The sequence below is a fragment of the Pristiophorus japonicus genome, chromosome 10 (assembly GCF_044704955.1).
Source record: "Pristiophorus japonicus isolate sPriJap1 chromosome 10, sPriJap1.hap1, whole genome shotgun sequence".
In the NCBI taxonomy this organism is placed as follows: domain Eukaryota; kingdom Metazoa; phylum Chordata; class Chondrichthyes; family Pristiophoridae; genus Pristiophorus; species Pristiophorus japonicus.
The window spans coordinates 129,294,634-129,306,776 of record NC_091986.1 but is presented as its reverse complement, the minus strand read 5'-3'; the positions used below and the strand labels follow the sequence as shown (position 1 = coordinate 129,306,776).

Here is a 12,143-nt window from a genome sequence, read left to right as displayed (position 1 = left end):
CATACGCAACAATAACAACAGCGGGGTCGTGGCCCAGGAGTGGCGGGGTCGTGGCCTAGGAGCAGCAGTGTCGGTATAGAGGAGCGAAGGAGTCATGACACAGGAGTGGCGCAGCATATAACAACAGCGGGGTTGTGGCCCAGGAGCGGCGATGTCAGAGTGGAGGAGCCAAAGGGTCGTGGCCCAGGAGTGGCGCAGCAGAGCTTGGTCTCCAGTCGTCTTGGTTAATCCTTGCCACTGGACCAAGGTCTTGCTCTGTCAAGCCCGTGTGGTGGCTGGTGTGCAATGGCCACTCCACGTTAAAATAATTCAAGCACAGGCATCTTCCACCCTTCAAGATGGAGCTCGGAACCTAGAATGTCAGGTCCCTCATTGAAACACCTGTGAACTCATCTTCTTTTGGTGTGGAAGTGGGCCATCCTCGACACGAGGGACTGGCTAATACTATACTATACAGTTGCTTTGACAAAGTAAGTGGTGAGATCACATCTACACATTTTACAGTTGTCATCAGATTAGGCCATTAAAATTCTGCTGTGAGAAATTGAAAAATCAATATAAAGACACAAACGTTGGAGTGGGTTGGAATACAAAGGAGAGGGAGCTATGCCTCAGTTGTATAGAGCCCATCTGGAGTGCTGTGTTCAGTTGAGGGCACCGCACCTCAGGAATGATACATTGGTCTTAGAGGGGGTGTAGCGCAAATGACTTGACTCTGCCGCCTGAGGAAGGGAGTGTTCAGCGATCAGGCCCTCAAATCTGCCACCAAGCTCATGGTCTACAGGGCTGTAGTGATACCCGCCCTCCTGTATGGCTCAGAGACATGGACCATATACTGTAGACACCTCAAATTGCTGGAGAAATACCAGCAACGATGTCTCTGCAAAATTCTGCAAATCCCCTGGGAGGACAGACGCACCAACGTTCGCGTCCTCGATCAGGTCAACATCACCAGCATCGAAACACTGACTACATCGACCAACTCCGTTGGGTGGGTCACATTGTTCACATGCCTGACACAAAACTCCCAAAGCAAGCGGTCTACTGGAAACTCCTACACGGCAAGCGAGCCCCAGGTGGGCAGAGGAAACATTTCAAGGACACCCTCAAAGCCTCCTTGATAAAATGCAACATCCCCACCAACACCTGGGAGTCCCTGGCCAAAGACCGCCCTAAGTGGAGGAAGAGCATCCGGGAGGGCGCTGAGCACCTTGAGTCTCGTCGCCGAGAGTATGCAGAATATAAGCGCAGGCAGCGGAAAGGGCGTGCGGCAAACCAGACTCCCCACCCGTCCTTTCCTTCAACGACTGTCTGTCCCACCTGTGACAGAGACTGTAATTCCCGTATTGGACTGTTCAGTCACCTAAGAACTCACTTTTAGAGTGGAAGCAAGTCTTCTTCGATTTCGAGAGACTGCCTATGATGATATGATATGTAGTGCAAATTCACCAGAATGATATCGGGGCTTAAGAGGATTAAATTATGAAGACAAGTTACAATAACTTGGCTGGTCTTGAGGGGTGATCTGAACGAGGTGTTTAAAATGTTAAAAGGATTTGATAGGATAGATACAGAGAAATGACTTTTTTTGGTGGGGAATCAAGAACGAGGTTACATGATGTTAAAATTAGAGCTAAGCCATTCAGGAGCGAAATTAAGAAGCACTTTTTCACACAAAGTAGTAGAAATCTGGAACTCTCTCCCCAAGAGGCTGTGAATGCTAGAACAATTGGAGCTTTCACGATTAAGATCAATAGATTTGTGTTAGGTAAGGGTATCAAGTAATTTGGAGCAAAGGCGTGTAAATGGAATTGAGTTGCAGTTCAGCCATGATCTAATTGAATGACAGGCTGAAGAAGCTGAGTGGCCTACCCCTGTCCCTTATGTTAATATGATCCTATATATAGAATCTGATAAGTAAAAAAATACTTACTGCTATGTTCAATTTTAAAAGTAACACCCAAACTTCAAATTAATTTACAAAAAAATCTGACAATAGCAACATTTCTGTCCCAAATCTTTAAAAAAGGCGCATTGTGAATTCAGTACAATGGCTCTGAATGCATTTTAATTTGTAATGATTATCAATAAAAATGATATTGGCATATGCTAAATTATCGGAAATACATGCATATTCTGAAAACTACTAAGGAGTTCCTGCTAAACTAAACTACTTTTAAAGTTTGGTCAGACGAGTCAATTAAAACACACATTGCTGTATACATTTCTGCATCTGAAATCTAAAGCCCCACAAAAATGAGATATTCTCAGATTTTCCCCTTAAATTGTTAGTCTGGTGTATTTTTAAAATGGAGCTCCAAAACTTAAGTTTAACATTTTTTTTTAATTAATGGCAGAGACACCTACAGCATTAACAAACTTATTTGTGTTCAACAGAAAATGTAATTATAACATTATTTTACTCACAGGTAAATGCCCAAGTAGAGGTGTGATGCTATCAGAAACATAAATTATATTTCCATCTTTTGTTAGAGCTATGATGAAGCCATCTAATGCCTACAGAGATTGGGTAAAAAAACACTAGCAGTCAGTGCTTTCCAACAAAACTTCATGTTGAAATGCCTTTTGAAAACTAAAATAATTTTTTTCCATCGGAAATTAAAAAAATGTAGAGATTGCTTATTTGACAACAATTTTTTTTAAAAGCTCATCAAACACAATGATTTTCAACTTATATAAAAATAATTTATATTATGTATTGTTGCACAATTTTCCATGTTGTAAACTGATACCTTTAATCCAAATCAAATGCACAATGCATTCTATTTTTGACAGATTCTTTGTAATGGTGACACTGTGCATTGGCGTACAAAGATGTACCACCCCACTGAGTGGTGGGGTGTTACTGTTATAGTGTGACTGCAGCTTGATCCAGTGCCAGGCCTGACCTGACACCAGAAAAAAGCACGTGGGGAATCTTGGGAATCAGTTCTTGCCTTAACACCTGACTTACACTGGACGTCCATGCAAAGCCAAGAATGATTCACACCAATGCATCCTTAAATAATTCAATCAAATGAGAGATTAAAACATATGAAGCAAGTCAACTGGATGCTATTCTTTAAGTACATTTTCATTAGTCACCTCTAACATCAGTTGTGTAAATTCCTCATTGCTCAGAAATGAAGGCTTCCAGTTATGCTGGATAATACTTGTCTCTGTCCGTGCTGAAGTTTCTAAAAGGCAATATGGTCAAATTTAGTATTTTACTGTAACAGTTACATTAACACTGGCCCGGTGTATATTTACATATTAAAGTTTTAAACACATATTATAACAAGATATCATGCAGCATAAACAGCTTTTTAAAAATCAATCACATCCTCATAATAAGCATGAACTCGGTATTGTAATACAACAGCTAAAGGGAATGACATAGTAAACAGAACAGACATTTATTTGTATCCAGTTTAGACTATCCATTTAAAAATAATTAAACATCTACTTTATTATTACCACACACCAACAACAACAAAAACAGTATTTATAAAATAATTGTATCTTATATAGAAGTAAAATATTTGTTACATCACACTACTAGTTAATGGTTCTTCACATTCAAGCAGTTACTTAACCAGCTGATTATGGATGGTGGATGGAGAAAGCACAGGAGGTACAGCAGCTGGCCGACAGCCATGACGTGCGAGGATTCTTCATCGCAGTCAAAGCCACCTACGGCCCAAACACCCAAGGCCCCACCCCACTGCTGGCCAAGAATGGGGAAACACTCATCAAGCACACCGAGACAGTCAGGGCCCGCTGGAAGGAGCACTTCGAAGATCTCCTCAACCAAGACTCTGCCTTTGACTTGAGTGCCCTCGACTCCATCCCGCAGCATGCTACCCACCACCACCTCAGTAAAACCCCAGCCCTGCATAAGGTAGAAAAAACCATAAGACAGCTTAAGAACAACAAGGCTATGGGAGCGGATGGAATCCCCGCTGAGGCACTGAAGTATGGCGGAAAGACACTATTGCCGTGAATGCATGATCTCATTTCATCTGAAGGGAGGAGAGCATGCCGGGAGATCTCAGAGATGCAGTGATCGTGACCATCTTTAAAAAAGGGGACAAGTCCGACTGCGGCAACTACAGGGGAATCTCCCTGTTATCAGCCACTCATCACTAGAGTCTTCCTCAACCGTCTTCTCCCTGTGGCTGAGGAACTCCTCTCGGAGTCACAGTGTGGATTTCGTCCCCTATGGGGCAAAATAGTCATGATTTTTACAGCGCGACAGCTGCAAGAAAAATGCAGGGAACAGCATCAACCCTTGTACATGGCCTTCGTTGACCTTACAAATGCCTTTGACACTGTCAACCGTGAGGATCTCTGGAGCGTCCTCCTCTGTTTTGGCTGCCCCCAAAAGTTCATCACCATCCTCCGCCTGCTCCATGGCGACATGCAGGCTGTGATCCTTAACAACGTATCCATTGCAGACCCAATCCACGTCCAGACCGGGGTCAAGCAGGGCTGCGTCATCGCCCCAACCCTCTTATCAATCTTCCTCGCTGCAATGCTCCACCTCACACTCAACAAGCTCCCCGCTGGAGTGGAGCTAAACTACAGAACCAGTGGGAAACTGTTCAACCTTCGTCGTCTCCAGGCCAGATCCAAGACCACCTCAATCTCTATCATCGAGCTACAGTACGTGGACAACGCCTGCGTCTGCACACATACAGAGGCTGAACTCCAAGTTATTGTCAATGTTATATATGTAAACCTGTAAATACCTTGTTTAACCACCAGAGGGCTCATCCTCTGGAGTCCCAAGGGATCACACAATCCCTTGGGAGCACCTGTACATAAGGAGGCCTCACAGGCTGGAGAGGCACTCTGGAGACCTGAATAAAGGACTACGGTCACACGTTACTTTGAGCTGACAGTATCTGGTCAGATTCTTTATGCAAGATATAACAACTGGCGACGAGATACAGATAATGAACCCTACCGCAACAATGCAGAGATCCGTGGGCATCCTGGAGAAATTTTTGAGGGAGATGATTGGGGAACTTTCGTGGAGCGACTCGACCAATACTTCGTGGCCAATGAGCTGGAAGGAGAAGCGAAAGCTGCCAAACGAAGGGCGATCCTCCTCACCATTTGTGGGGCACCAACGTATGGCCTCATGAAAAATCTGCTTGCTCCAGTGAAACCCACAAAGAAGTCATACGATGATTTGTGCACAATGGTCCGGGAGCATCTAAACCCGAAGGAAAGCGTTCTGATGCCGAGGTACCAGTTCTACACGTACAAGAGGTCTGAAGGCCAGGAAGTGACGAGCTACGTCGCCGAGCTAAGACACATTGCAGGACATTGCGAATTTGAAGGACACTCGGAGCACATGCTCAGGGACTTCTTTGTACTTGGCATTGGGCCTGAAGTAATACTTCGCAAACTTTTGACTGTAAAGACCCCAACCTTGAGCAAAGCCATACCGATAGCCCAGGTGTTCATCGCCATCAGTGATAATACCAAACAAATCTCTCAGCACACAAGTGCTGTTGCAAGTACTGTGAACAAAGTAATGTTGTTTTCGAATCGTAACGTACATGACAGGACTCACATGCCTGCAGCTGCATGTCCGCAGATGTCTCAGAGTCCAACATCAATGGTGGTGAATGCAAGGCCATTAACACCTTGTTGGCGCTGCGGAGGTGATCATTGCTTCCATTCATGCCGCTTCAAAGGATATGTTTGCAAGGGCTGTGGAACAATGGGATACCTCCAACGTATGTGCAGGCGAGCTACAAACCCTGCTAATCCTGCAAACCACCATGTTGCAGAGGAGGACAGATCCACGGGGGATCACGACGAACCAGAGCCTCAGACTGAGGAGGCAGAGGTATATGGGGTGTATACATTTACCACAAAGTGTCCCCCGAAAATGCTAAATGGACTCCCAGTGTCAATGGAGCTGGACACGGGCGCGAGGCAGTTAATAATGAGCAAAAAGACTTTCGATAAATTGTGGTGCATCTAGGCCTCAAGGCCAATCCTGAATCCCATTCATACTGAACTGAGAACGTACACAAAGGAACTGATTCCCGTAATCGGCAGTGCACAAAGGTCTCCTACGATGGAGCGGTGTGCAAATTACCACTCTGGGTGGTACCGGGCGAAATGCCCCACGCAGTTCGGCAGGAGCTGGCTGGGAAAGAAATGCTGGAACTGGGACAACGTCCGAGTGCTCTCGTCTGTCGACGACACTTCGTGTGCCCAGGTCTTAAACAAGTTCCCCTCGCTGTTTGAACCGGGTATCGGGAAGTTCCAAGGAGCAAAATGGCAGATCCATTTGATTCCGGGGGCGTGACCCATCCATCACAAGGCGAGAGCGGTACCGTACATGATGAGAGAGAGGGTGGAGATCGAGCTGGACCGGCTGCATCATTTTGCCGATCGAATTCAACAAGTGGGCCAGTCCGATTGTTCCAGTCCTCAAGGGAGACGGCACCGTCAGAATCTGTGGTGATTACAAAATAACTATCAATCGTTTCTCCCTGCAGGATCAATACCCGCTACCAAAGGCAGACGACCTATTTGCAACGCTGGCGGGAGGAAAAATGTTCACGAAGCTCGACTTGACCTCGGCCTACATGACGCAGGAGCTGGAGGAATCATCAAAGGGCCTGCATCAACACGCACAAAGGTCTCTTCATTTACAACAGATGCCTGTTTGGGATTCGATCTGCTGCGGTGATATTCCAGAGGAACATGGAAAGCTTGCTGAAGTCGGTCCCGCGCACGGGGGTCTTCCAGGACAACATCTTGGTTACAGGTCGGGACACCGTCGAGCACCTGCAGAATCTGGAGGAGGTTCTTAGTCGACTTAATTGTGTGAGGCTCAGGTTAAAATGCTCGAAGTGCATTTTCCTGGCGCCTGAAGTGGAGTTCCTGGGGAGAAGAATCGCGGCGGACGGCATCAGGCCCACCGATTCAAAGACGGAGGCAATCGAGAACGCACCGAGACACAGAACGTGATGGAGCTACAGTCGTTTCTAGGACTCCTGAACTACTTTGGTAACTTCTTACCGGGTCTTAGCATACTATTAGAACCACTGCACTCTTTACTGCGTAAAGGAGATGAATGCGTATGGGGTAAAAGCCAAGAAAATGCCTTTGAGAAAGCTAGAAAACTGTTATGCTCAAACAAATTGCTTGTGTTGTATGTAAGCGTTTGGTACTAGCATGCCATGCGTCGTCATACGGTGTCGGGTGTGTATTGCAACAAGCTAATGAATCTGGGAAATTGCAACCGATAGCTTATGCATCCAGAAGTCTGTCTAAGGCTGAGAGGGCCTAGAGCATGATCGAAAAAGAAGTGTTAGCTTGTGTTTATGGGGTAAAGAAAATGCATCAATATCTGTTTGGGCTCAAATTTGAATTGGAGACCAACCATAAGCCACTTGTATCCTTCTTTTCTGAAAGTAAGGGGATAAATACGAATGCATCGGCCCGCATCCAGAGATGGGCGCTCATGTTGTCCGCATACAATTACGCCATCCGCCACAGGCCAGGCACAGAAAAGTGAGCCGATGCTCTCAGTAGGCCGCCATTGCCCACCACAAGGATGGAGATGGCACAGCGCGCAGATTTAGTTATGGTAACGGAAGCATTCGAGAGTGAGCAATCACCTGTTACCGCCCGACAGATTAGAACCTGGACGAGCCAGGACCCCTTACTGTCACTAGTAAAAAATTGTGTGCTCCACGGGAGTTGGTCTGGTGTCCCGTTAGAGAGGCAGGAAGAAATAAAGTCGGACTAGCGGCGCAGAGATAAAATGTCCATACAGGCAGACTACCTCCTATGGGGTAATCGGGTAGTGGTGCCAACAAAGGGCAGGGACACTTTCATTAGTGACCTCCATAGTACCCACCCAGGCATTGTAATGATGAAAGCGATAGCCAGATTCCACGTGCGGTGGCCCGGTATCGATGCGGACTTAGAATCCACAAATGTAACACATGTTCACAGTTAAGCAATGCACCCAGGGAGGCGCCACTAACGGTCCAAACCGTGGTCCAGGGTCCATGTCGACTCCGCACGTCCATTCTTGGGAAAAATGTTCCTTGTGATTGTAGATGCGTACTCCAAATGGATTGAATGTGAGATAATGTCGGCAAGCACGTCCACTGCCACCATTGAAAGCCTACGGGCCATGTTTGCTACGCACGGCCTGCCTGATGTCCTTGTGAGTGACAATGGGCCGCGCTTCACCAGTGCCGAGTTCAAAGAGTTCATGACCCGCAATGGAATCAAACATATCACTTCTGCCCCGTTCAAACCAGTGTCCAATGGTCAGGCAGAGCGAGCAGTGCAAACAATCAAGCAGGGCTTGAAGCGGGTAACTGAAGGCTCACTGCAGACTCGCCTATCCCGAGTCCTGCTTAGTTACTGTACAAGACCCCACTCGCTCACTGGGGTCCCCCCACTGAACTGCTCATGAAAAGGGCACTTAAGACAAGGCTCTCGTTAGTCCATCCTGATCTACACGAACAGATAGAGAGCAGGCGGCTTCAACAGAATACATATCATGATTGCGCAAATGTGTCACGCGAAATCGAGATTAATGACCCTGTATTTGTGTTGAACTATGGACAAGGTCCCAAGTGGCTTCCCGGCACTGCCGTGGCCAAATAGGGGAGTAGGGTGTTTCAGGTCAAACTTTCAAATGGACTCACCTGCAGAAAACACTTGGACCAAACCAAACTCAGATTCACGGACTATCCAGAACAACCCACAATAGACACTACCTTTTTTGACCCTCCAATACACACAACAAGTGGCAACCGACCCAGCGGTTGACCACGAAGCAGAACCCATCACCTGCAACAGCCCAGCAGGACTCACCACACCCAGCAGCCCGGCAAGGCTAGCTGCGCAGCAGCCCAGTGAGGGCCCAACAAATGACTCACCAAAACCAGCATTTGTACCGAGACGATCAACCAGGGAAAGGAAGGCCCCAGATCGACTCACATTGTAAATAGTTACACTATTGACTTTGGGGGGGGGGGGGGAGTGTTGTTATATATGTAAATCTGTAAATACCTTGTTCAACCATCAGAGGGCTCATCCCCTGGAGTCCCAAGGGATCCCACAATCCCTTGGGAACACCTGTACATAAGGAGGCCTCACAGACTGGAGAGGCACTCTGGACACTTGAATAAAGGACTACGGTCACACATTACTTTGAGCTCACAATATCTGGTCAGATTCTTCATGCAAGATATAAGTCAACATATTCACTCAAGCGTACCAAAGCATGGGCCTTAGACTAAACATCCGTAAGACAAAAGTCCTCCACCAACCTGTCCCCGCTGCACAGCACTGCCCCCCAGTCATCAAGATCCATGGCCCGGCCCTGGACAACGTGGACCATTTCCCATACCTCGGGAGCCTCCTATCAACAAGGGCAGACATTGACGACGAGATTCAACACCGCCTCCAGTGTGCCAGTGCAGCCTTCAGCTGCCTGAGGAAAAAAGTGTTTGAAGACCAGGCCCTCAAATCTGCCACCAAGCTCATGGTCTACAGGGCTGTAGTAATACCCGCCCTCCTGTATGGCTCAGAGGCATGAACCATATACAGTGGACACCTCAAGTCACTGGAGAAATACCACCAACGATGTCTCCGCAAGATCCTGCAAATCCCCTGGGAGGACAGATACACCAATGTTAGCATCCTCGACCAGACCAACATCCCCAGCATTGAAGCACTGACCACACTCGATCAGCTCCGCTGGGAGGGCCACATTGTTCGCATGCCTGACACGAGACTCCCAAAGCAAGGGGTCTACTCGGAACTCCTTCACGGCAAATGAGCGAAAGGTGGTCAGAGGAAACGTTGCAAGGACACCCTCAAAGCCTCCCTGATAAAGTGCAACATCCCCACCGACACCTGGGAGTCCCTGGCCAAAGACTGCCCTAAGTGGAGGAAGTGCATCCGGGAGGACACTGAGCGCCTCGAGTCTCATTGCCGAGAGCATGCAGAAATCAAGCGCCGGCAGCGGAATGAGCATGCGGCAAACCTGTCTCACCCACTCCTTCCCTCAACGACTACCTGTCCCACCTGTGACAGGGACTGTGGTTCTCGTATTGGACTGTTCAGTCACCTAAGAACTCATGTTTAGAGTGGAAGCAAGTCTTGCTTCCTCGATTCCAAGGGGCTGCCTATGATGATGATGATAACCAGCTAACCATTTCTTGTTTGGTCTATTGAACTATAACATTCACAATATAAAAGGCATTGAAATATATCATGCTCAAGTTGTGAGTGAAATCCAAAAATGTTTCATGATACCCTTCCCACATAAATTATTCATACTAGCATGAATAAAAATCATAGTAATCCTTTAAAAGAGTTAACTAACGTGCTCAATTTAGATGCAGAAGTTTTATGTGACTATTTAAAAATCATTGTAAAAGCAGAATGACTATATTTATAGATTGATAAACATAATGGACTAGATTTTCCACTTTGAGGACAATCGCGATTCCGGCGCAAATTGCGCCCAAAATTGCAATCGTTTTGAAAATTGTTTTTTTCACTAAGATTCCACTCAAACTCATTTGCATATCGGCAGATGCAAAAACTGCCATGAACCAGCACAATAGGGCAGTGTTTTAAAATGTAAATGTTTTTAAATTTACTTTAAAAAATATTCCTTGATATATATTTAGGGTTGTTAACTTGATACGTTTTGATTAATAAAGCTGAAAATGGGATTATCACAAAAAATAAGCAGTTTAAATCATAGTGTCAATCTACCACCTGTGAGTAACCTGATTTTAAATGACTGAAAATGACTTAAAAATATATACAGAACAGAAATTGCACCTGGACCTCTTCTAGCCTGCATGACTGAGTACCACATATGTGGTGCTTTTACTCACTTAGCCAAAACTTTTAACCTCAGCTTTTGGGTTGGATCAGTTTTATCTTACCAGTGTGTTTTTGTAAAAAGTCGATTGTCTTCTGCAACACTGTAGATTTGTCCAGCTTCCGCATACTGCCCGGAAGCATGACACTGAGTTCTTTGATGAGGACATTGAACTGATCGCGTCTCTTTTTCTCAGACTTGTTACGTGAAGCCCTAAATTAAAATATAATAAAATATAATATGTCATCAAACAAGAAACACGATATATTAATAAAATGATACAGATATGAGCAGAACCAGTCCCTGCTCTCACAAATCTTTTAAAACTTTGCTTTCACCCATGACTGTAGGATATCTGATTCCAATGGCTGATAGAAAGTCAATCAAATAGCTTCTATCAATCAGACTAGGGTTCAGCTTCAAGCCAGATCACAAAGCAGCAACTGTCTCCTGTACCATCAGTACAATGATCATGCACTGCTTTTTCCATAGACAATAATTTATTTTGTTTGCTAACTGTAGCAAAATCAGAAATGTGTTCTTTATAAATACATTTATGATTTTGTTACATCTAGCATGCAAAGGAGAGCATCCCATCCATCTTGGAAACAGATTCCCAATATGAACTATCTTTAAGGAGCACTAGTCATACCACACGTAGATGTGTTAATCCAGAGTGCAGTAGGCCCAACACCTGCTGCAGTCAGGATAAATCAATTTACAGTTAAGAAATGTTAATATATTCAAATAGGCCTAACGCCTGTTTTATGCGGCTTCCAGGGACACCTCTATTGCATCTGAATCAATACAGCATTGAGCGAGTTTCCGATGCTGTTCAAGTGCTGGAGGTTGCCTCTTAAATTGAACTTATTTGCTCCAGTTTTCAACCTGGGAAACAGGCGCAATGAAGTGCAATGTGACCCACATCATATCTTATTCTTATTAGCTGTGTAGACATGTGTAACCTTTGGTCTTTTTTTATTCTGGTCTCTACTGAAGTCCCACCATCGATGGACTACTACTGGAATACTTAAGTTATTATTCAACTAACAAAGAATTCTGTATTAAAGTAGGTGTCAGGCTAAGTCTGCTCAAATGAAACATCAGAACAAGAGGAATACAGGCAATATGTTACAACAATAATGCCTAGTTACAGTATTATCTTATTACTTTTCCCCACTAAAGTCAAAAAAATGTTCTTATATGGGTATAAATGTGTATAAAATTTGCTATTCAAAGGTGATCA

The 12,143-nt window shown here is 45.4% G+C and overlaps 1 protein-coding gene across 1 annotated transcript in view; it reads right to left on the bottom strand.

Annotated features, from left to right (window-relative positions):
- Positions 1-12,143, bottom strand: part of LOC139274793 (neuronal PAS domain-containing protein 2-like) — a 238,266-nt gene that overhangs the window by 100,485 nt on the left and 125,638 nt on the right. The window contains exons 4-6 of the mRNA XM_070891488.1: positions 10,962-11,110; positions 3,106-3,197; positions 2,428-2,517 (exon numbers count right to left, since the gene is read on the bottom strand). Coding sequence (XP_070747589.1) covers positions 2,428-2,517; positions 3,106-3,197; positions 10,962-11,110 — 331 coding nt within the window. The remainder of the gene's footprint in view (positions 1-2,427; positions 2,518-3,105; positions 3,198-10,961; positions 11,111-12,143) is intronic.